Source organism: Dermacentor variabilis, chromosome 1 (assembly GCF_050947875.1).
Source record: "Dermacentor variabilis isolate Ectoservices chromosome 1, ASM5094787v1, whole genome shotgun sequence".
Lineage (NCBI taxonomy): Eukaryota > Metazoa > Arthropoda > Arachnida > Ixodida > Ixodidae > Dermacentor > Dermacentor variabilis.
This window is the reverse complement of record NC_134568.1, coordinates 165,601,289-165,627,131: the sequence shown is the minus strand read 5'-3', so window position 1 is coordinate 165,627,131 and position 25,843 is coordinate 165,601,289. Positions and strand designations below refer to the sequence as shown.

Genomic DNA, 25,843 nt, shown 5'->3' with positions numbered 1-25,843 from the left:
ATCATGAATTACTACGTAGATCTTTATTCATGGAAGTAGCCTAAGTTACTCGCTTCAGTTTGAAATTAATCTGACATGGATGCATAGTAACGTTAACCTTAGATTAAATTAGTATGTGCAACTGGGGGGCATAGGGAGCGGTACACGCTAACCTTAACTGTGGTTTTAATTTTAAGTATAAGAATGCGAATGTCCGTCGGCCTTCCATAATGTAGTCAGTAACCAATTTTTTCACATGTTCACAGGCCCGAAAGCTTGTGATAATGTCCGTGAGACTACCAAGACGTAAGTCATTCTTTTTTCCCCACAGTAACTCCCGGAGTCCTTGTTTATTTGGTTTTGCCTCTGCAGATGCTTTTGTTTAGACGTTTTAGATGCAAATTCAGAAAAAGAAGGAAAGCGGACGCTGCGGCACAAACTACAAGCTGGTTTTGAAAACACAGTTAGCATAATGCGTCTGCCCGAGCTAAGGCCTTTTTAGCTTCCATATCCATCACGCACACCTAGGGTGTTTTGTTTTTGCTGCAGGTACGTATCACCTTCTATACACCTTGAAGGAAGCGCACCGTAATTTGTGGACAAGTACGCACAGTGCTTTGAGCCCTATTTCCTTCGAAGTCATTCAATGCCGAAGCATCAGTGACCTCATTTTTCTTTAACATGACATCGTAGACGGTACTAAGGTGCAGTAGCTACGTCTTTATTTTTATGTTGCAGAATGCAACAACACGAGCCGTGTGTATTTTGATGAGGAGCAGATAATTATGTTACGTTTTTACGCTGTTCCTTTCGCAGACCAGGCGCTCTTAGAACCGGCATTTTTATAATTACACTCATTTAGTGATGTGATTCTGTCACACAAAAGCAAACAAGAACGACTGCTTTAGCGTATGAGACGTCATTAGTTACGGACTGTAATCCGAGGGCACAAAACCCGTTTCGCTCAATCGCCCGTTGGCGGGGTCATTCAGCTGGCCGTCGCGTGTTCTTGCCGGTGAGGAGCGCCTCGGGCTGTGTCTCTTCCCAGCAACAGTTGCTGGGAAGATCTCCTAGCTCCTTTTTGAGCTAGGAGACCTGATTGCAAGCGCGCCTTGCCGAAAAGTGCTTCGGGCCCCCGATCTAGCAGCCGATTACAGAACCCGTGAAAGAGGCGTTACTTTTCCCCGACCCCTTGTGGATTACATTAATTTGCGCGCTCTCTCCGGCAACGGCTACCGATTTACGTGAGTCACCGGCCGGCGAGACGCCACCTTCAGTGCAATGAACGAGCAGTCGTCGCAGCAAAATGTGGCCGCAAGTCGTACAGCGGCCAGATATATCGGTTAAAGGAAGTCAGCCCTGAAAGCTTATCAAGCCAGCTTATTTGTCGAACATAGGCGATGCGTTGGCACCCTAGTAAACTTCCCGCTTCTTGAACGCTTGCAGTTCGCTCTCTTTAGCGCACGCATCGATTAGTTCATTTTCATTCACGCGATATTGCACAAGACGCGGGATAAGTAACGTTTCTGTCAGCATCTTTAAATAGCAGACAGTATGCTTCAGTCGGGTGATATAGTATGAATTAAGTGCGCCAAGAAAGTGAGAGGAGGAGAGAAACAAGTTTTGTTTTTTTAATCTGCCAGTTCGACCTTGGCCGTGAAGGCCTGGCCAAGCCTGTTTGAGCGAGACATTTAGCATATGAGTAATACCTGTACGGCAATAAGGGACTTTCACGACATCATGCTTTTAAAGTGAACTTTTCTTTCCGAACCCACCCGGACTTTCTTGACTATGGCTGTTGGGTGCTTTTAGGTACTGTTGCCGCCTTGCCGAATTGCTCAGAAATAGCTGAAAAAAAAAGAAAGACGTGCCTACGATGCTGGGATCGAACCGCATTACCCCAGCCAAGCGACAACGTGCTCTAACCGTTAGGCTGCAACCTCACGTATTCTTCTATCGTGCCTACGCGAACTAGCTCTTTGAGTTGATTGACGCGTGTGTCGAATTACATAGCACTGTTGCGCAAGCTCACATGCGCGCACGCCAGTTTTCTTTACGCCAAATACGCAGGAATGAAAGGAGAAAACTTATAGCATTCGGGTTGAACGCTTCGCGAAAGCTCGCTTCACATAAATTGCAATATATGCGTTGGATCTGCATACTTTTTCAATAACCTGTGAAGTATGCCAAGTTATTGTCAGGATGGCATAGTCAGAGTAGTTTTCAATTGGTTCACCACAATCGTATTTATGCGTCAGCTTATAGTAGTGCTCATGGCGAAATGCCCCATCTTTTTTTTTCTTTTATAGCGAACAGTGCACATTCTATAGCCCTAAACGAATTAAACTTGAAGCGACGTAAAGCAATCAAGAACCCGCTCGTGCGATGCTGTTCATAGTTTCAGCGTTGTACTGTTTAGATTGCAATTCTTTAATTGTGCACGTTGTCGTTGTCAAGCACTTGCAGAAAAAATTGTACTAGTGAAATTTTCTGTACGTTAAATTGTCAATTAGGAGCGAGGGTGAAAGAACCGATGATAATTGGAACCAACACTGCCAAAACATAAACTGACCCAGCATAACATTTCGCATAACTCGCACTTGCTTTACAGGGACCGACTAAAGGCTGGATGGTATTAGCCTAAAACAATCGGCTTTTACGGACAGCAGAATGCCTTTAGGCAGCGTAGTGGTTATCACTGCCGTTGGAAGCAAGAGTTATATTTCTATATTTTACCTGCTCGATGTTAATGCCAACTAAATATGTACATACAAATGTTTTACGAGCAGTTTTGTCGTAGAAAGCAGTGGTTTCACAAGAAGCCCGCAAGGATAAAGCCGTCATATCATCGCCTTAAGATCAATGCGCGCGGACGGATGAAGAAATTCCGAATAAATGCAATACTAAAACGCTCCGTTGCAATTTCCGTCAACACTGTGACATGCACAGCACAGCCATATATATATATATATATATATATATATATATATATATATATATATATATATATATATATATATATATATATATATATATATATATATATATATATATATATATATATATATATATACTAAGGCAGACTATAAATTGCGTACACAGAGGAACTATAAACATAGTATATTGTAAGCAATAAATTATTAGGGATATTCGAATAACGAAACAGCCGCCAGCCAGTTGCCCTCAATGCTTCGTTAGACAAGTTCGTGGCAAGCTCCGACTCTCCGTCCCCGTAGCTTGCCGGCCTATCTACAGTGGTGCCAACCACAAATGGGGCCCACGACGCAAATACAGATTGTTCAGATGTTCTGTGTTCACTATGACAGATATTGCGGCGGTTGTCAATTATGAAAAAACAAATATAAAGAAACGAAAGGCGCCCGATTCCGATAGTGTACCCTACGAAGTGTATAAGGACTGCATCGACGACATTTTGACCAAGCTCTTGTTCTCCATAAACGAGGCTTGGCATACAATTCTGAATTCTTGGTACTTACAAGGGCCGCATGTTATTGCTCTACCCATGCCTGGCAAACCTACGGACAACCTTCAAAACCAAAGACCACTCGCGCCAACTTCAATGTTGAGCAAATTAATGAAGCGAATGCTCGTATCCCACCTGAGATGGAAGCTCGAAATCCTGGACTACTACGATCCACCTCAAATGGGATTTCGTCAGAACTTAGGAACTGAAGATGGACTTGAGGCCATAATCGGCATAATAATCTGAGGCGATCGCACAGCGCCGGTACGCTCCCTGTTGGTGCTCGACAGAAAATAGGCTTATGGAGCTTTACCTCGAAGATACCTATCTAAATACATGGAAACAGATAAATAATTTTGCTTTTCAATCACTCCGCCTGTTTTATGTAGATAGTTGCACTTAAAAGAAAGCATCAAAATCTACCGACTGTAGAGAGCACCATTTTTTTGTTAAAGCAATCAAGGTTTTAAAAAATTGTCGACAATCAAAACATTGAGAAACATTTGGTATCAAGTTTGCAACTCTGTAACTCAAGAATAAAAAACGATATCACAGTTCTGCAAACCTTAGACCTCTAAAGCGGACAACATCTTGTGTTCCTCAGCACTCCGAGATATACAGGTATCTAGGACTTTACAAAACACGCGTAAATACTGTAACAATTTAACGTTATCTGCAGTCATCTGATGGGGTTGAGCATTTCGGTTTAAAAAAGAAAAAGAAAGGGTACGCCATTTCCCCCCCCCCCCAGGATTATAGTTATAACCGAAAAGTATCAGTGAAAGCAAGTTTGCAAGAGATCTAAAACGGCGATCGGCATGCAGACGCAAGCCCATATTCATTCCGATGCAAGGAGCCTTGGCGAGGTTTTCTGTCGCCCAAGAAAGCTTTACGCCTTTCTGATTTTCGTCCATTTTGTCTATCGCTGCGACGAAAAGCCAGAACCGGGGTGGGTGGCAGGAAGCACGCAGAGGGATTGAGGAAGTCCTGGCTTGGGTCCTGGCAGCCTTTGCGCCAGGACCCGGGCTTGGCGAAGAGGGCAGATCCGTTGAAGATAACGCGTGCGCGTATCTATACCTGACCATTTTCTTTTTCAATATTATACGTTGGAGCTCTGCACCCGAATAATGTTAAAAGTAATCTGTCATTCAGTTTGTGCTAGAATATCCATTGCATTCTCCAAATTCCTTTATGGTCTCATACCCGTATGGGGCTGTGCCTTGCTACAGACTTTGAAGTGCTTTTCAAAAACACTGTTATTTTAGTATTCGATGAACTTAAAGTGTTCAAGAGAAAAATGTGCAGTCATACAGCGTCGTTTCAGCGTAGAAAAAAAAAAACTACCGACCAGATATTTATAGAAAAAAGAAGGGGAAGCGGTACGCTCGACGCGAAATATTATCAACCGAAATAAATCGGCAGTGAAAGTTCATCTAGAAAAATATATTCATCGAAAGAAACAGAATTTTCTGGTGGAAATGAAAACCAAGAAAAGCATGCTGAATATTGTAAAAATAAGACCGAAAACGTGGAACCCTGCTCAAATGACAGATTTGTCATCTTCAGACGCTCTAATAGATGCAATTCACAGAACTGCGCTATCTGTTTTTGAGACATAGTTATGAACTTGTGAACATAGTGCATCAGTTTTATTTTTTTTAGGCTTCCAATTTTCGACAATTTTTCTAAAAGATATCGGGTGTTAAATAAAAAGTTTACTTGCTACCATTGTCAGAAATCAGCTTTTTTACTTAAATACAAAAAACTTAATCGAATCCGTTCAGCGGTTGTCATATGAGAGCATTTATGCGCTTCGCATGTACTGTTTCTTTTGTTTGTTTTTTGAAGATCATACTGAATTTTTACAAATTGCCCGTTGCAGATAACGTAATTGTAGTCCTTGAGCTGGATTACTCAAAGCGGCGGATATTAGTCGCACGACAAATCGAAATGCATAATAGACTTATTAGTAAAAAAAAATGATGCAAATCTCTCGCGCTGTGGGAATCGAAGTAAGCGAAGCTTTCTGTGCTCTTTGCTTTGATTGACGATAATTAGAGGTGATGTTGATGGCGAATGCTTAATTTCTTCACCGTTTTGTCCAACACGACAGCAGTGAATTGATGTTAAACGTTGCCTGTGTACACCACTGCTGTTTGTCTGCGTAGTACACAAAACACAAAGGGAGAGAGAGAGATAAAACTTTATTGTGTCCTTGACGGGGTTAAGGGGCGGCGGGGGTCGGGAGACTAACCCCCAATCCCCCCCTTCTTCAGACGGCGGCCAGTCCTTACTTTCTGGCGGCGTCTTCGGCCATCCGGACGGCCCAGAGCTGCTCCTCTGGGTCCAAGCTGAGCAGCAATGTCTCCCACTGCTCGGCCGTAGTTATACGTGTGTTAGTGCGGGAGGTGTTGGTGGGTGAGGCTTTGGGACATTGCCAGATAATATGATCGAGGTCGGCGCGGGCCTTGCACGCTTTGCAGAGTGGTGAGTATGCATCGGGGTACATGCGGTTGTAAAGCACGGGGTTCGGAAAAGTTCGTGTCTGAAGGAGTCGCCAAGTGGTGGATTGATACTTATTCAGTGTTTTGTGTGCTGGGGGGTAGCGTAACCGCTCTCTGCGGTAGTGCAGGAGAATTTCTCTGAACGTAATCATTCGTTCCCGCGCGTGACCGCGATGCAGAACAGAGGGCTGGTCGGGATCGGAAGACGCAGGAGAAGGATGATGCGCCCGGTGTGCGAGCGCTCTGGCGGCATCGTGGGCGGCTTCGTTTCCAGCCAGACCCGAGTGACCAGGGGCCCAGATGATCTGCACGCGGCGTTGCCTTGGGGGAGGAGTGCCAGATAGGATCTTCTGCGCTTGGGGTGCTATCAGTCCTCTTGCGTAGTTACGAATGGCCGTTTTTGAATCCCTGATGATGCTGCGTGCGTCGGTAGCTGCGTAGGCCAAAGCGATGGCCGTTTCTTCTCCTACTTCGGGTTGCGTGGCGAATATTGATGCGGCCGCGGAGAGGTGGTACTGCGAACCCGCGACTGCGACGACCGCCATGGCGTTGTGGTTGGGGTACTCTGCTGCGTCCACGTAGGTTACGTCAGCGGCTTTGTCGTAGCGCTTTTGTAGTTGTTTAGCTCTTTCAGCACGTCGCTCCGGATTGTGTTCAGGGTGCATATTGCGAGGTATGGGCGGGATAACTAGCTGATCACGAATGTTTGGAGGGATGGGTACTTTTGGTCCGAATTGGATGGTGTAGGTTATGCCTAGGGTGCCTAGAATTTGCCTGCCCGTGGTGGAATTGGCAAGTCGTTCGTATTGGCTAATACGGTGCGCTTCAATGAGCTTGTCTATGGTGTTATGAATGCCTAGGGCGTCCAGTTTCTCGTTAGAGGTGGTGATGGGAATATGTAGGGCTTGTTTATAGGCCCTCTTGATCATGGTATTGAGTTTGAGCTGGTCAGTTGCATTGAGGCTAAGGTACGGGGCGACATAGGTGATCCTGCTCAGGGCGTAGGCGGTTATCAGGCGTATAAGGTTGCTTTCCTTCATGCCGTGATGTCGATTTCCGATGCGTGCAATGCGGCGAGTGGTTTGGTGTACGTGATTATCTAATTGCTTTAGTATCTCCGTGTTTCTGCCGTTTTGTTGGATGCGTAAGCCAAGGATACGAATGCTAGGTACTGTAGGTATGCGTTGCTGGTGCACGTGGAGTTCTATCTCGGGTGGGTGAGGGTCTGGACGTCGACTTCCCCAATTAGGCTTGTACAGAAGGAGCTCCGATTTCTGTGGGGAACACGCCAGGCCGCGCGGTTCTACGTATGCAACGACCTCGTTGATGGCTGAGGCGTTTGCTTGAGCCGTTGTTGTGCGCCATATTTTACAACCTCTGAAAGGGTTGAGCATTGCCATCGCCTCACATGGCACAACGCATCGTGGCAAAACAATTAAACTTGAATTGGATTATGGGGTTGTACGTGCCAAACCCACAATCAGATTATGAGGCAGGCCATAGTGGCGCACTCCGGATTAATTTTGGCGTCGTGGTGTTCTTTAACGTGTCCCTAAATCAAAGTGCATGAGCGTTTTTTATTTCGCCCCCGTCGAAATACGGCTGCTTCGGTCAAATCCGCGACCTCGAGCAATGCCATAGCCGCAAAGCTATCGCGGCGGGCACAGGAGTATTGATGCGACGTGCGACTGCTTCCGTTGTGTCGCCTAGGCCCTAAAAAAATTAAATTATGTGGTTTTACGTGCCAGAACCACTTTCTGATTATGAGGCACGCCGTAGCGGATGACCCCGAAATTTCGACCACCTGGGGTTCTTTAATCGCCTAGAACCTGCGGTGCGCTTTAATTAATGCGATTCTGCTTCTGCATGCCCTGCGTGAGTTGTCCGCTATACATATTTGCATGGTTTTATTTTTCATAAATAGCAGAAGCACCGTACCATACCTTGAACTTAAGTTTGTCCAACGTTTCCTTGCCGTCTCACGTCACCTTTTCCCTATCTCCTCCCTCCCCCGTGTGTTTGTATGGGAACTGCGAGCGAAGAGTGGCAAGGCTGCTTCGCGACTGCATCGGTTCTAGTCATTCTCTGCCTCCTCTCCCCCTCCACTGCACTTGCACGCTGGTAGAAAGGTAAGCGCTTGCGAGGTGCCACGGATCATTACAGCTGTCAAGAGGCTAAAGTGGCGACGACCCGGGAGCTCCAGAGGGCATTGTGCACATTCCACGCGGATTGCTCCAAACGAGTTCCTCGCGTGTCTTTTCTTTTCTGCCACGCTCCTTCAATGTATATACAGGCTCTGAACCACCCCCCAACACGGTGTGCCAGACAGCAGCAGCCACAGGAGCAGCCGCGGGAAAGTCGAAGGAAAAGGCAAAGAAAGCTTCGCTTTGAAACATAAAAAAACTTTTTAATTCATTACCTAACGGAACATATTGCAATTTACGGATCGTAGCCGGTAAGTTCGGAATGTATTTCCACTTGGAACGACTTCTAAGTAAAACTTGCGGTAGAAATGCACTTTTGTTACATTTCGTTGTTTGACACACCGCCGTTTTATGCATTGAAACACAGAAGTAACTAGAACGCCCATGTATTTCTTCGTACACTTTGCGAATGAATGTTTTGAAACTGGCGTTATCTTTGAAATTCGTTCCGCATGAATGCGGCTTCCGAACTCACCGACTACAATTCGTAAATTGTGATAAGTGTCCTAAAGTAGTTAATTAATATTTTTTTCAGTTTTTTGTGTTATTTATTCGATTATACATTTTTATTTCTCGTGCGAGTGCTGCCCACCTCTTGGAGTAACCCAGCTCAAACAATAGAATTACGCTGCCACTCCATAGGCGATTTTTCTGAAATTTTTGTACGGCTTAAAAAAAAGACCCCCCCCCCCCTATACTTGGCCCTAAGGAAAACGTCCTCTTAAGAGAATGCGATCTATCTATTCAATTCAATGCCCTGAGGCAGGGTGGAGAATCGTAGAAACCGTCCTTATTAACCGCACATTTGGTATCCGTGTGTCTGGCCAGGCAGTATGACCACATTTCGCAGAGGAGTTCCACAGGGCTTTGTGCTCGCTCAGTTAATATTGACGCTGCTTCCCCTACAGCCTGAACTCGAGGGGCCTAAGCGGCGAAATACCTGCTCAAGGTCTCCAAAGGATCGCCATTCGCAGGCAAAGTGCATATCGTATTGTCGCCATTCCAGTGAACTATGCTTAGTGTATGGATACCCCGTTTGTATTCCTCAGGACACGTGCGGGCAGACGCAGTAGTTCAGAAGCCTCTAGCCACATATCCGTTGTCGCTCTTCTCGCAACACCGAGCGCTCGCGTGGCTCTCAGAAAAAGGAACTCCTTCGTCTCTCTGCAAGCGAATTGACTACTGCACGACGATTGATCTGACCACCCAGGACTGTTCTAATCAAGGCGCCACCACTTCTCGAAAGTGGAGAAACATCCAAGACGCCCCCCGGGGCTACTATGGGTCGATGCCCCGGGTGTAACCACGTAACTTGACCCAAACATTAAAAATAAGCAAATGCCACTTAGCTGGACAGGACCAAGGTAATGTGTGCCATCGCTTGGAGATACTCCGATTATTTTTTGCATTACGCCTAATTACATTAGTCTTAATTAATTAATCAACTTCTCAAATATTATAGTTAGATCAAAAGTGTCAATGAGAAACTTGTAGAGCCACATGAAAAGCTTCCGATACAGCTTTCTGTTGCTCAATACGTGCTACATAAAAGCAGGGCGTCAGAACGAAATGTCTTTCGTTCTGCTTTTAGTTTCATTCCACTGAAAAATGTTCTGTTCCGGTTCTGCTCCGGAAGGAAAAAAATATCAGCAACAGTTCATAACAGTTTCAAAAGTAATGAGCTTCCCTTTGAGTTACCATAAATTGTTTCTTTCCTGATTTCGGTTTTTCCTCTTAAGTAGTTACTCATAGCAGGTTTCTTTTCCATCGCCGCAGCCCATCACCTCAGCCTCTCTGATTTTCCACTTGACGTTCCTTGTTGAGATGCTGCTCACCATACCGATCGCATACTTTCTGGTTAGCTTCCTAGTTTCTTTTCCTGCACTGTGAATCAATGTTTTCCCTGCACAAGTATCCCAACACTCTCCGAGCCTACTTCCTTACTTCCATTCAGTCGTTCTTCATAATCAGTCGTTCTTCATAATCAATTTTACTCTGAGCTTCCCTCACTTTAAAACTTGTCCAGCCTATATCAACCTGCACAGCTTCATTTGTAGTCTTCCCGTGAGCGCCCAATGCAAGGCGTCCCACTGATCTTTGGTTGCCATCGAGTCCTGATTGTACCCCTGACTTCAATCAAACAACCGCATTTACAAATGCAAGTCTTGGAACCATTACACCTTTTCACATACCCCGGAACACCTCGTACCAATTGTGTAACCCTAGCGCTTTGTGTTCCATTATGTCCGCATTTCTCTTCCACTTCGCTGTTATTGTTTTTTCCTGTGAGTCCATATATCTTTTGCCTTCGTTTATTCATATACCAATGTATTTGTATTCTTTTACTCGAGGTATTTCCTGGCCCTGCATTGACACTGTCCGTTCACAGTTTTCGTTGAATACCATAACGCCTGATTTTCTAACACTAAATTTCATATCTAAATCCTCGCCTTCCTGTCCACAAATATTAGCCAGGCGTTACACAGCACTTTCCTTGTTAGCTAGCAACACGATTTCGTCCGCATAAAACAAACCTGGAAACTGCGGCATTACTACCGTACCCGCCTGTTTGCATGAGAGATTAAACCCAATATTGTTTCCCTTTACCGTCCTTTCCACCCTTATCAAGTACATCATAAACAGCAGCGAGGATACAGATCACCGCTGTCTCAGTCCCTCGTTTATATAAACTTGCTCCTCAGTCAGTCGCAGAGGAATCCCCGCTGTCACAGGCGTTTATACTATCCAGTGTCTTTCAAGGAGCCCAGAAGGCCTTTTGTGGCCTTTTGCATGCAAGAATTCATAGGCCTTGGTTCAAGGATCTTTTCTTCTGAGAGTGCGCTATTATTTATCAGGTTGAGTTTCGCTTGTAAAGTCCGTCGTTGAGTGTCAAAGAATGAGTACTGACACAGGAGGTGCTCTAAGAGTATCATCGCACCCGCACAAATTGCACGCCGCACTGTTGGCCATTCCTATCAGGGATGAATGGTAATTTGTAAATGTGATGCCCAACCACATGCCACACAGTAAAGCTATTTCGTGACGGGAGAGTCCAGGTTGCAGGCGAAGTCGTAAGTTAGGGTCGAGAGAGTGCAAGCGTGAGTTGGTGAAACTGAGTGAATTCCATAGTAGAAGCGTGATGTGGCGAGCAAGTGATTGAAGTCACGCAGAATCACTTCTTGAAAGTGGTATAGCAACCCGCTGATGTTGTTGGTGAGCCAAACGCGCAGCTTCATCTGCGCTGTCGTTACCAACAATTCCGCAATGGCTTGGTAACCATTGAAATACAATGTCGCGACGTTTCTCGAGCGCGTGACGATGAGCGTGCAATATTTGGTACACTAACTGCTCGTGTAAGCCATGACGTAGGGCAAATTTCAGATTTTGTAGGGTTGCTTTGTAATCGCAGAAAATGGCGCATCGATTTCGTGGCTGCTGGAGCACGTACTTGAGTGCGCCTTGAAGAGTCGCAAGTTCAGCTGCTGTCGACGTAGTATTGTGCGAATATTGAAACTGCAAAGAGACGGCGTCCGATGCAACAACTACTATTCCGGTAGAGCTCTTGGAACTCATGGAACCGACCATGTAAATGTGTAAGCGGTTAAAATAAGATTCGTTGAGGAGAAGCAGAGACAACCGCGTCAGGGCTAGCGGTGACAAGTCTGCCTTCTTAGCTATCCCAGGAATTGAGTGGCACACGTGAATTTGCCGGAGACAGCACAATGCCGCTGTGGGCCTTTCGCAGGCTTGAAGCCTGACGGGATTGAGTCATGGTGTCATAATAGCACAGAATGTTGCCTGTGGTGTTCGCACTGGAAAATCGGCTAAATGGTGGGATAGTAGCCGAGAAAGGCGTCGAACGTGCGCTCTAAGCGTCTCACCAACGATATGAGTGATGATTAGGGGCTGTTGTGCAATCACAATCGTTGCAGCTCTCGAAGAACATCTCAGGAGGCCAAAACATGTCCGAAGTGCTTCGGCTTGTACGCTCCGTAGTGCAAGGGTCTTGCATGTGTAGGACAAAACAGGAAGACTGCATCGCAAAAATCCGACAAAATGTGCCGTGTAAACGAGCAACATGGAGTGCACGGACGGTCCCCACGATTTTCCAGCTACGAATTTGAGCATATTCTCAATTCAAATTAGCTTTTTGTTCATGCATGAGATATGCGGACTCCAGGTGAGCTCACGACCCACAATAACGCCTAAGAACCTGTGAGCTTTCTTGTACGCGATAAACTGGCCCTCGATACTGTTACGATCGGCCTGCAGGGGTACTGCTCTGCAAAGTTATCTCAGACCGCTGCAGGTTCTTCGATCGACCCGCGGCGGTGGCGCCCTTCAGAGAACCGGCGAAGACGACAGCGGTAACCAACCATGAATTTCCTTCGGAGAATTGGAGACCACGGTAGCGTTAATCCACCATGCGCCTTCTTCGCAGAGTCGGCGACGGCAGCAGGGCTGGCCACGTTTGGCAGACCATGTAATGTTGGTTGATTTGCCGTGGCCTTCATGGTTTCTTTGCAGCAAGAAGAGCTGCTCTAACAAAATGGTGCTTTGCGGTACGTTTTTCCTCGGGCCCCAGGATTCGTCACAGTCTGCTGACACTCGTGGCGGCTACCGGAGAAAGCCAGCTCTGGAATTAAGAGGCGGCGACTGGGGCAAGCGTGACCAGCTGGCTACGAGGACCCACTCCAACTCGGGTTCTGGGAATCCAAAGTGCGTATGTGAGTCTGTGAGCCCTCCCCCTCAAAAGGCGGGTCGACTACGCCCCAACGACTGTGGACGGTCCGATTGGACTAAGGTTGGACAGGAGTTTTCCCTCCCCTAGGGATCTAGGGAGGACAGACGCTTTTTAAGCAGCAGTTTTTCGGCTGCTAGAGAGTGCTCGTGCTCGTGAGCAATATGCTGGATGTGTTTGGAGCTTCGTGCTCGTGTGCTGTATGCTTCGTCTTGCGTGCTCCATTTGGGAGTCACGCAAATATGTAAATAAATCCGGTACGCCTAGTTCCTCCCAAGTTCCTCCGTACAACCACGTCCCAAGTGTGAGTGAGTTGGACGATGGCATGGGCCAGCTACCACATAGTCCATGTCCTACTACAAACCTTACAACTGGATGCCAGCGGTGAGATCGCCCTACTACTCTTACAATACACACCGGGTAGAAAGACATCGCTTTTCGTGTAAATGTCACTAGTGCACATTTTTCTGTAGAAATCTTCAGACCTTGTCGACAAAGGTATGCCGCTGTCAGAGTTGCCGCTTTCTGTATTCTGGCGCGCACTTGTGGCCTTGTCACGCCGGACGCCAATATGCAAACATCGTCAGCGTAGGGCGAGACATTAGCAGTCTGTGATAGCGTTTCGGCATGCCCCACTAGAACGAGATTGAAAAGAGTGGGTCTAAACACTTCGCCTTGTGGGACATCACGACTTGAGATATATCTACTTGTCGGGCCATCCTCTGTAAGGACAAACACAGATCTCCGTGAGAGACAGCTCCTAATCAACGTAAAGACGTGGCCTTCAAGTTCTGTGGCCTCAAGAGCTTGGAGAATGGCTTCATGGGTTACGTTCTAGTAGGCACCTTTTGCATCTAAGAAGAGTACAACACAGAGGTGCTTCATAGCTTTTTGTTGCTGCACGGATATCACGAGATCAATGACGCTGTGAATTGAAGACTGTCAACGTCGAAAACCAGCCATAACCACAGGGTAGATGTTTAGTATTTGAAGTACCATTCCATACGTGTCAGCAACATCCTCCCTATGACCTTACCGATGCAACTCGCAAGTGCAGTCGGCCGGTACGATGTAAGGTCCAGCGGAGACTTCCCAGGCTTCAGTAGAGGCACCAGTCGGCTGCACTTCCAACCGTCGGCGACTATGCCGTCACATCAAGATTGATTGAATATAACCAGTAGACAACGTTGTGCTGTTGAACGTAGGTGCCTTAAGGGAGCGTAGGTCACCCCATCGGGACCGGGTTATGACGATCGCGTGCATGCAGCAAAGGCCGCTTACAATTCTTCCATAGAGAAAGGTCCTTCCATGCTTTTATCTCTCGCGATGCGGACATCATGTAACGAGAAGTCAGTCAGCAGAACTAAGTCGGCAGTAACTTTCGCACAACACCCGTGTACTTAGATTTAAGTGCACGTTAAAGAACACCAGGTGGTCCAAATTTCCGGAGTCCCCCACTACGGCGTGCCTCATAATCAGAAAGTGGTTTTGGCACGTAAAACCCCATAATTTAATTTTAACTTTCGCACAGAATTCTCCCGCGACCTCAAGCTCTGGGTGTCTTTGATGTAGGGCGGGCGCTGTGAAGGGACAAAGTTGTGGCGATTCGGCAGAAGCTCTTCCATCGCTACATGCTTTTGAGCCAAATTCTGCGGGCAGAAAGCAGATTTGTACCACATGGTATGGGCCTGCCAGGCTGATAGTGCCTTAAGAACTATACGACAGCCAACGTGGGAAGGATGGGAGGCAGCCCTGTCCAGCTCAACCCTCGAGGACCAGTGAGCTCTCGTGGAAAGAGCTAAGGCGGCGGCCTTAGCCAACGGAATTCCTGAATAAGAATCCGACAACCCTTCTCCTAACTCCCCTCCCCTTTTCCTTTCAATAACGTCATCATCATCATCGTTGGTGCTGAAGTTTGTTCATCTGACGCTGAACTTTCTTCTGAATGCGTCGGGCTTCCCTCAGGTCATAAATCGACTAGTAAACCTACGTGTTTCCTGTGTTTTGTTTTTACAGTTATAGGTTGATGTGTTATACAGGTTTCGGTAAATTTGGTATTGATGATGCAGTTCGCTTGGCATGACTACGAGTAAATGCAAGTGTTCGTCAGACCAGACATAAAGAGCTATGGTTCGTACCCAGCCATAGAACTTCCTATGACGAACAATCTTTGCCTTACACACTACCTTCGCTGCTAAACATATTAAACGGACAAGATTTTGATCCTTCGTGTAACCAAAACTGTGTTACCAAACGATTTTGTCAGCTTATTTACTTGAAGGACTAGTATATGCCTTCCATTTTTTTCCTGTTCTTGTTCACCGCTGCTGTTCCTGTTGCGGATAAACTGTACTACCACTTTGCTTGTGTTATAATTTGCTATTTTGTTACTTTCATTCTGAATTACTTGACACTCATAACGCTTGCCCACTTTGAAATTCCTATGTATGACTGGCCGTCATTTTGCTGTACTGCCAACTTGCAAGGGGTCGGGACCTCGTCAAGCTGTTCGAGTTTTTAGTCCCGTACTCCTCCTTTTCAAAGTAAATTTGATTGATTGATTGATTGATTGATTGATTGATTGATTGATTGATTGATTGATTGATTGATTGATTGATTGATTGATTGATATCATCTCTCGGCCTGCCGGCGGATCACCTGAAGCTTCTCCAATTCTTGGTCGAAATCTGTACGTCTTGTAGATGTAAAAGTCCGCGTAAAAGCCTGCAGAGCTTGTATGATCATGTCTTCGAGGGACTCGGGATGGTCATAAGCAATTTTCCTCGATCGAAATTCGGTACGCTTGCAGGTCTATCTGTCTTGAGAAACAGGGTAAAGAGAACTGCCAAGGCCTCTGATAGTCATGTACGTACGAATAGGGTCGCTGCCATGAGTTTCAATGTCTGTGAACCATTGAACTTTGGAACTTAAAATATGCGACACTAACGTCAAGTCTACGCAGCTACCGTAAGTCACACCTCGGAGATAAGTAGGGCTGCCATCGTCCAAAATCTTAGTACATGCTCGGCAGCGAGATCAACAAGACTCGTGCCTCGTTGATTTGTCCTGAGGCTTCTCCAGGGTGGATGATGGGCGCTAAAGTCACCCATGATTATACAAGGGCCTGGAGTTTTTGTGAGTGTGTAGTTTAGTCTCTGTCGATCAAGTCGACCTGATGGGGATATGTAGGTGCCTATCAGTGTGCATGAAACTTTATTCTTAACACGGAGACACACGTATTGATTATACTTGTGAGGCTGCACTATTTGGTGAACATACGTGAGCTCCTTGCGTATATACACATTAACTTCACTACGTTCAGTGCATGATTTAGAAACAAATTATTCGTAGCCCGACAGTCGAATTGTCTTTGAAAAATGAGGTTCACAAAGTAGGATAATGAGGAACTTGTTCTCAAAACAAAGTGCCGAAATTCTGGCATCCGTCACTGCAGACCTCTGGCGTTCCATTGAAGTATGGAAGCACACTTGACTTGTTCCCGGAATGGCCGCAGTGCTTGTGGATGGCAAGCCATCTTGTCACTGTAGACCCGCAAGTACTGGTTTAAGGGAATCCAGGACTTGCAGTGCGCATTTAGCTGATTGCATTTGCATATTATTGAGGAGTGCTCGGATGGACGGAGGGATGTCATGAGGGTCCCCTTCGGAACGGGGCGGTGGGTTGCACCACCAAGCTCTGGCTATTCTACTGCCTAATGTCCTACTAAGGTTAAAAAACAACAAAAGAAAAAGAACACTATGAACTCCCACAACCAACTTTTCTTATCCCCTATTGCGAACTCTGCTTTTGTACGTCTCCGTTTTTTGTCGTTTCCCTACTTTTCTTCCACCAATTTTCCAATCGTCTCTTACTAATTTCTATTGCGGACATGTTTACTTTTCCACTGCTCTCGCTGAACCCAAGGGCTTCAAGGAGGCCAGTGGTGCATAAATCGACTGCTGCGCAGACGTTTTCACATTCTAAGAAAACATGCTCCATCGTTTCCCTAGCTTTACCGCAGAAAGCACATACTTCTTCTTCCTTCTTATATCTCGCTTTATAGGTGCATGTTCTAAGGTATCCCGATCTCGCTTCGAAACGCAATGAGCTTCCCTTTGAGTTATCATAAATTCTTTCTTTCCTCATTCGCTTTTCCTCTTAAGTAGTTACTGATGGCAGGTTTCTTTTCCATCGCCGCCACCCATGAGATTATTTCAGCCTCTCTGACTTTCCGCTTGACGTTCTTTGTTGCTGTGTTGCCCACCCTACCGGCCGCATACTTGTTGGTAAGCTTCCTAGTTATTTTCTTCCACTCTGAATCAATGTTTTTCCTGTACAGATACTTCAACACTCTCCCAGCCCATTTCATTTCTTCCATATTCCTCAGTCGTTCTTCATAATCAATTTTACTGCGAGCTTCCCTCACTTTAAAGCTAGCCCAGTCCATATCACCTAGCACAGCTTCATTTGTAGTCTTCCCGTGAACGCCCAATGCTAGGCGTCCTACTGACCTTTGGTTCCCATGGAGTCCTGACTGTACCCCTGATTTAAAGCAAACAACGGCATTTCCAAACGTAAGTACTGGAACCATTACACCTTTCCACATACCCCGGAGCACCTCGTACCTATTCTATCCCCATAGCGCTCTGTGCTTGATTATAGCTCCATTTCTCTTCCCCTTCACAGTTACTATTTTTTCCTATATTTCGATATATCTATTGCCTTCGTTTATCCATATACCAAGGTATTTATATTCTCTTACCCGAGGTATTTCCTGGCCCTGCATTGCCACTCGGATAACGCTCACCAGCGACCTCAGCATGGCAACGACCTGGACATATTGCGCGGCTTGATTACCTGTTGTCAAAGTAGCGCTTTGCGGTAGTGGATTATGTCGCTCGGCGGAGAAATGTGTCTTTTGTATAGCAGGCCAAGCAGCGTCAGATTCCTTTTTCTGATCCTCAGTGTTCTTCTGACCATGATGCTGTAAGGTGCTTGACTGTGGGGGCGGGGGAAGCAGTGTAAAGCAACGCTCTGGGGAGAAAACACCACTTTTTTCCTTCTTGGAGACGTGCCGTCGACGGGAATGACGTCTTAAGCAGTCGTTATCGCTTCCTTTCATGACGAGGCGCCCTTCGCTATTTGTCTGATGATTCTCTTCTCCCTCTTCATTAGTGGGCAGTTGTTTTATGAGGCATCATGATTTTCATTGAAGTTCCTGCATTTCAGGGTAGTCGCTTAGCAAAGCTCTGCCGTGTGGGGTTGCGCGCAGCGCGGGCAAGCGGACTTGTTGTTACATGCGCCACACACGTGGCCCATTCTCAGACACTTGTGGCATTGAAGGGGCCTCGGAATATAGGCTCGAACGGCATGACGATAAAGGCCAACCTTCACATGTGAAGGAAGACAGTCGCCTTTGAAGATCACGTTGACACAACGGGAGCTGCCTATTCGGAAACTTGTATATCCGTAGCGTCAGTAGCCGGTTTGACCAGGACAGCAAGGTCACCATTCGGTATAGAGACGTCGACATCATGTGTTACGCCGGTTGTCGTGCCTCTGTCCTGAGGGATGTAAGGGCGGACTCTGATATCGCCAAGCTCCGTAGCAGTTCGCAATGTACGTAAAGCGGCCGGGTGCTCGACGTGTATGGCCAGAACGTTCTTACGTGGCTTAAGCCGAATGTCTTTTATCTCATTCGGCAAGAGAATTTCAAGTCATGTCGGGAGGATTTGGCGATTCATGCTCCTCAAGTTGTCCGAAGAATCAACGGGAACAAATAGTATAGTGTGGCGCAGCGGAGCACAGGAAGCCTTCACTGTGCTTCAAGCTTCGCCACAGGGACGAAGTCGTCATCGCTGTCATCGCTAATGTAATCATCTCGGCTGTTCCACTTCCTTGAGTCCGACGTTGAAGGCAATGCCATGTCGGGACTACGTACAATGGGGTCAGGATCCATCGCCACCCACAAGAGAGCGATGATCCTCGAAATACACAAAAATCACAAAAAATCAGGAGACAGATAGAGCAACGTTCCACAGGAGAAATATTTCGTCGCCTTCCCTTTCTTCTCGGGATATTTCAATACACTGACTAAGGACAAATAAGTTAACATCAAGACACCTGCCGATTCTGAAGCCATTCTGAAGTTCTCCCTATATGCCATTATTCTCTGCCCATGCTTGCAGTTTAAATTTAATCGCCTGGATTGCTAATCTGTATATTATCGATGTAATGGTCAACCGTCTGTATGAGTGACTTCTCTCTTTATCTCCCTTCCCTATATAAATTAATTTCATTCTACTTTGTCGCCAACTGTCTGGTATTCGTCAATCTTTTAAGGTTTATTCTACTGCTTTCAACAGAACTTCCTTACTTCTTGGTCTTAGTTCATTAATCAGCCTAAGGGGAACGTCGTCTAACCCTGTGGCTGGGCGCTTAGGACTTTTCTCTTCTGCTTTCTTGCATTTGAAATTTGTGAGCACGACCCCCTTTTTCCATGGTTCTATTTCACGCTTTTTTTTTCCCTCAAATGCAACCTCGTCATACCTTGGAAAGATTCGCTGTTATTTTTTGGATGCAATTTATGTTTTAATGTACCCGCCGTGGTTGCTCAGTGGCTATGGTGTTGGGCTGCTGAGCACGAGGTCGCGGGATCGAATCCCGGCCACGGCGGCCGCATTTCGATGGGGGCAAAATGCGAAAACACCCGTGTGCTTAGATTTAGGTGCACGTTAAAGAACCCCAGGTGGTCAAAATTTCCGGAGTCCTCCACTACGGCGTGCCTCATAATCAGAAAGTGGTTTTGGCACGTAAAACCCCAAATATTATTATTATTATGTTTTAATGTTTGGCTCAGGCTTTGATTAGTGGCGCGTTCTACCGGCTATCGCTCGCCTTATGCCTGCCTGAGATACGCGCTTATGCGGACCCTTGATATACGCGCTAATTCTGACGTTGCCTGACGTCGGCCTGACTGCCGACTTTCCTCTTGAACCGAAAACCGAACAAAAATATTTCGGTTTCACTCCGAAACAAAACAATAAACACCGTTTCGGTTACGTTTCCTTTCCGGTCAAAAATATCGTTTTCTTTTTTGTTCCGTTTCGGCACACTGCACAAAAGTTATTTTCCAAGCATCAGAGAAGCCCTCGAACACACGCAAAATGCCTCGAGCGGCCTCTCTCGCGAGCACGTTGCGTGCATTCGCGAGATTCCTTCATGCTTGGAAAAACGCTTTTATGTAGCACGTACGGAGTAACATGACCATAGGATGGTAAGATCTCGAATTAGCCTGGACTGCAGGAGGCAACCGAAGAAACTGGTACATAAGAAGCCGATCAATGAGTAAGCGGTAAGAGGGAAAATAGAGGAATTCCGGATCAAACTACAGAACAGGTATTCAGCTTTAACTAAGGAAGAGGACCTTAGTGTTGAAGCAATGAATGACAATCTTATGGGCATCATTAAGGAGTGTGCACTGGAAGTCGCTGGTACCTTCGTTAGACAGGGTACCCGTAAGCTATCGCAGAAGAAGAAAGATGTGATTAAGAAACGCCAATATATGAAAGCCTGTAACCCTACAGCTCGAATACAACTGCCAGAATTTTCCAAGTTAATCAACAAGCGTAAGACAGCTGACATAAGGAAGTATAATATGGATAAAATTGAACATGCTCTCAGGAACGGAGGAAGCCTAAAAGCAGTGAAGAAGAAACTAGGAATAGGCAATAATCAGATGTATGCGTTAAGAGACAAACCCGGCAATATCATTACTAATATGGATGAGATAGTTCAAGTGGCTGAGGAGTTCTTTCTATAGAGATTTATACAGTACCACTGGCACCCACGACGGTAATGGAAGAGGGAATAGTCTAGTGGAATTTGACATCCCCCATGTAACGCCGGAAGAAGTAAAGAAAGCCTTGTGAGCTATACAAAGGGGGAAGGCAGCTGGGGAGGATCACGTAACAGCATATTTGTTGAAGCATGGTGAGCAGATTGTTCTAGAAAAACTGGCCACCCTGTATACACAATGCCTCATGACCTCAAGCGTACCGGAATCTTGGAAGAACGCCGACATAATCTTAATCCATAAGAAAGGGGACGCCAAAGACTTTAAAAATTATAGACCGATCAGCTACAAAGTATTTACTAAGGTAATCGCAAATAGAATCAGGAACACCTTAGACTTCTGTCAACCAAAGGACCAGGCAGGATTTCGTAAAGGCTACTCAACAATAGACTATATTCACACTATCAATCAGGTGATAGAGAAATGTGCGGAATATAACCAACCCCTATATATAACTTTCATTGATGACGAGAAAGCGTTTGATTCAGTCGAAACCTCAGCAGTCATGCAGGCATTACGGAATCAGGGTGTAGACGAGTGGTATGTAAAAATACTGAAAGATATCTATAGCGACTCCACAGCCACCGTAGTTCTCTCTAAAGAAAGCAACAAAATTCCAATAAAGAAGGGAGTCAAGCAGGGAGATACGATCTCTCCAATGCTATTCACAGCGTGCTTGCAGGAGGTATTCAGAGACGTGGATTGGGAAGAATAGGGGATAAAAGTTAATGGCGAATACCTTAGTAACTTGCGATTCGCTGATGATATTGCCTTGCTTAGTAACTCAGGGGACCAATTGCAATGCATGCTCACTGACCTGGAGAGGCAAAGCAGAAGGCTGGGTCTAAAAATTAATCTGCATAAAACTAAAGTAATGTTTAGCAGTCTTGGAAGAGAACAGCAGTTTACGATAGGTAGCGAGGCACTGGAAGTGGTAAGGGAATACATCTACTTAGGGCAAATAGTGCAGGCGGATCCGGGTCATGAGACTGAAATAATCAGAAGAATAAGAATGGGCTGGGGTGCGTTTGGCAGGCATTCTCAAATCATGAACAGCAGGTTGCCACTATCCCTCAAAAGGAAAGTGTATAACAGCTGTGTGTTACCAGTACTCACATATGGGGCAGAAACCTGGAGGCTTACGAAAAGGGTTCTCCTGAAATTGAGGACGACGCAACGAGCTATGGAAAGAAGAATGATGGGTGTAACGTTAAGGGATAAGAAAAGAGCAGATTGGGTGAGGCAACAAACGCGGGTAAACGACATCTTAGTTGAAATCAAGAAAAAGAAATGGGCATGGGCTGGACATGTAATGAGGAGGGAAGATAACCGATGGTCACTAAGGGTTACGGACTGGATTCCAAGGGAAGGGATGCGTAGCAGGGGGCGGCAGAAAGTTAGGTGGGCGGATGACATTAAGACGTTTGCAGGGACAACATGGCCACAATTAGCACATGACCGGGTAGTTGGAGAAGTATGGGAGAGGCCTATGCCCTGCAGTGGGCGTATCCAGGCTGATGATGATGATGATTGAGCAACAGAAAGTTGTATCGGGAGTTTTTCATGTTACTCTACAATTTTCTCATTGAGACTTTTCATCTAATTACAATACATTAGAAGTTGATTAATGAATTAAGACTAATAATGTAATTAAGCGAAATGTAAAAAATAATCTGAGTATCTCCCAGTGACGGGAAACAACATTATTTTGGCTCTTTCCAGCTACGTGGCAGTTGCATATCGTTTAAAGCTTGACTCAACTTAAGTGGGACACTTTGTATAGTCCACACTAAAGATCCTTCTTCACTAAAGATCCTTCTATATATATAATATGCACCATCCGTTTTATGTCTCGGGTAAACAAAGGTATTAAAATGAAATAAAAAAATTCAAACGCCGGTGATCGATTCAATTATTGTCGGATATATATAAATGAAGCTTTACTTCCAGGGCTCCTATCAATTTTCTCAGCAACCACAGTAGCATATTTTATAAGGTTTGTTGTAGTGAAAATACACAGTTAAACTCTAATGACTTTTGGAAGCGGATTTTGACTTAGGTCGTTGTCTGATTAAAAAAAAGTTTCTAAAATGGCAAAAGAGAGAGAAAGGCAGGGAGGTTAGGCAGAGGCGAGTTTCCGGTTTACTACCCTGCACCTGGGTTAGGGATATAGGGGTTGTAAAGACGACAAAGAGCGAGAAGAAAACACAAAATTTGGAACAACGCGAAACTGTCAAGTTACCAACTCCGTTGCTCAACAATGACAAGATATATCAGAATGCTGTAAATTGCATATAATAGTACATCTAAAACGTACAAAACCAATAGTTCGTGAGTAGGACTTTTGCAAGACCCTTGTAAACATTGTAAAAAATTTATGGAAGCTGTCAATTCATATGTCAAATTCGTGCGCTTTGTATTTTCTAACGGATGCATTTTACAGAACCACGATGTTTTTTGATGCAGAGTTATGCATTTGTAAACTTCGTGATTCTTTCTTTTTAAACCAACAAATTTCTTGGCAGACATTTCAAGCCCTAAATCAAAATTCCGTTTCTGATAATCACTATATTTTAATTTTTTCTCTGAAATGCAACAAATTTCGTGAAAATAGGGCAGGAGGTTGTCTCAGAAAAGCATTGCTGCGTTTTACATGTATTCGGAACTTTGAATTTCCCACACCCCTATAAATTATGCATAGGATGGAGCACATTCCAGCGTACGCAATGTGCATCATTATGATGCATGAGACACGTTCTGCAGCAATTTTTTTTTCTAATGCGGTTGCTTTTATTTGCGGCATATGCACGTTTCTATGAAAAATATGCTCCGTGAAAAATAGTTTGCCGCGAATGTGAAGCACACCAATGCTACATGAGCTACGATCACAGTATACAAGTTTATGGTAATACAAATAACCACACCGACTGCATAGTTCTGAACGCACCGGAAGATAGAGATAAGCTAGCATTTCTTTACAACCGACGTCATTACCTCCGATGCAGAATAAAAGGCGCTGTTCGGCGCATTGAAAGCGCGTCCGACGTACGCGAGCCAGCGGAGTGGTGGGCAAGAAAGGACGGTCATGCTTAAAGCGTCAGTCTCGACAACCGCTGCTCGATTTTAAATAGCCAGTTCTGCATCTCTCCCACAAAATAGCAGGGCAGTAGATGGTCGGCGCTCGTTTGTTTTGCTGCCAGAAGCTACTCGGTTCATGTGGCTGCTGTTCAGTTTCCAGCCGTTGCTTAAGAGAACATATGTCAAGATGCTGGTGGGAATTTTGTTACAGCGCTGACAGATGTAAAAAAAAATGTAGCACGGTAATCATTTCGCAAAAAGTAAGAAGACAATAAATAAATAAATAAATACATAAATAAATAAATGGACATTATTACAAAGAAAGCCATTCTTTGTCTTGCAACTGCAGCTAGAAGTCGACTAACTGTTGCTGTTGTCACTTTCTCCTCTTTCAAGCCTCCGTTGCAGTCATCGTTTTCGCAGTGTCCGCTAGCGTGGTGCAGATGACAAGTACTAAAATCTTCAATTTAGGCAAAGGAGGTGACAAGGAGGATGTGAAGAAGGACAGCGTAAGCCGGTTACTTTTTCTTCCTAGCACGGGCACATTCCACTTCTCACAACGGCACTGACAGACAACACTGGCGTCAATTACGACAAAAGTATCTCTTAAGGAGACGATAAAGACCAAAAGTAAATCGGCTTAGACTGGTAAAGTATTCTTTGAAATGCTCTATGTTCATTTATTCGCTTGATAAAAAATTATACTTACAAAATGAAGGTCGAACTTTCCTTTTTTTTTAAATTTCGCGATGCAATTTCACCACAGTACGTCGCTGTGACGTCGCCGATTTAAATGTATTTCTTTTGTATTTGGGCAATTTTGGGGCGGCGGAGAAGTTCTGAAAACTTTCTAGATTCAGGCGTTCGTTGTTTTAGAATTGTTTTGGAGTTTCTTTACTGAAAAACAGTTAACCTGACGTGAGCAGACGTTGCCAAAAGCTCATAAAGTCACGGCAAGTTCTGCGGGAACTTCAGCCACCCGTGCTTTGTTTCTAACATTTCATCTGCCTCACCATTAAGCCTCCTCCCATGGTAAGAGTGGCATTTTCGGTATTGCAGATGGAGGAAGACGAAGTGCCTTTCAGGCAGAACACCGAGTCTTCCAGCTCTACTTATTTTGTGGATTTTTTAGACTTTGCCAGTGAACTGCTATTTCCTCCTTTACTGCGATGGAGATGGAGTCTCACGCGCGTCCGCCTGAGTCGGCAGTGCCCGCGGCGGCTGCCTCCAGGAAGCGCAACGGCACCGAGAGCGACACTGACAGCGACGACACCATGCAGTACTATGTCAGCGGTGAAGATTCTTGTGACGAAGCCTTCGAGCTGGTGCGGAGTCGTAAAGCAAAACGAAGGTTTCTCAGCGCATCCTCGAATTCGAGTGAGTCCACTATGAGATCTTCGCGGAATACCGAGGAGCTCACCATCCTGTTCACGCCAGTTCTCGCTACTGACAACCTGAGACGCCTCAACAGGCAAGCCGTGTCTTCACATCTAGAGGCACTGGTTCCGAATGAAATCAAAGACATGAGAGTGAACACCCGTAAGAACGTCCTAGCGATTGACGTAGAACACGCGGCTGCGTTGGATTCTGAGTGAACACCCGTAAGAACGTCCTAGCGATTGACGTAGAACACGCGGCTGCGTTGAATTCTTTGCGCAATGTCATGGAACTTGACGGGATGAAAGTCCACCCACATATTCTGCTGGGCAAACAAATCAGTAGTGGCGTAATTTAGGATGTTGATGAGACCATTGTCGACTCCGATCTGTCGATCTTAATCAAGCCAGCTACAGAAAACACCATCATCACAAACGCGTTTCGTCTCGGCACGTCACGGTGTGTCAAAATAATATTTGAAGGCGAATCCCTAACATCGCATGTAAAAGTGGGCCACTTCCGACACGCAGTTCGCCCCTTCATACCAAAACCGCTGCAGTGCTGGAAGTGCATGAAGTTTGGGTATGTGAGTAGTGTGTGCAAGAACACTACCGTCTGTTC

At 45.6% G+C, this 25,843-nt stretch overlaps 1 protein-coding gene across 5 annotated transcripts in view; it reads left to right on the top strand.

Moving 5' to 3' along the window:
* Positions 1 to 25,843, top strand: part of LOC142587760 (phospholipase A1-like) — a 62,225-nt gene that overhangs the window by 11,731 nt on the left and 24,651 nt on the right. For 4 of the 5 annotated variants that reach the window (XM_075698993.1, XM_075698991.1, XM_075698999.1 and 1 more), the window contains exons 2-3: positions 246 to 285; positions 24,242 to 24,354. In XM_075698993.1, the coding sequence (XP_075555108.1) occupies positions 246 to 285; positions 24,242 to 24,354 (153 nt within the window). The remainder of the gene's footprint in view (positions 1 to 245; positions 286 to 24,241; positions 24,355 to 25,843) is intronic. The other variant, XM_075699016.1, reaches the window with a different exon arrangement.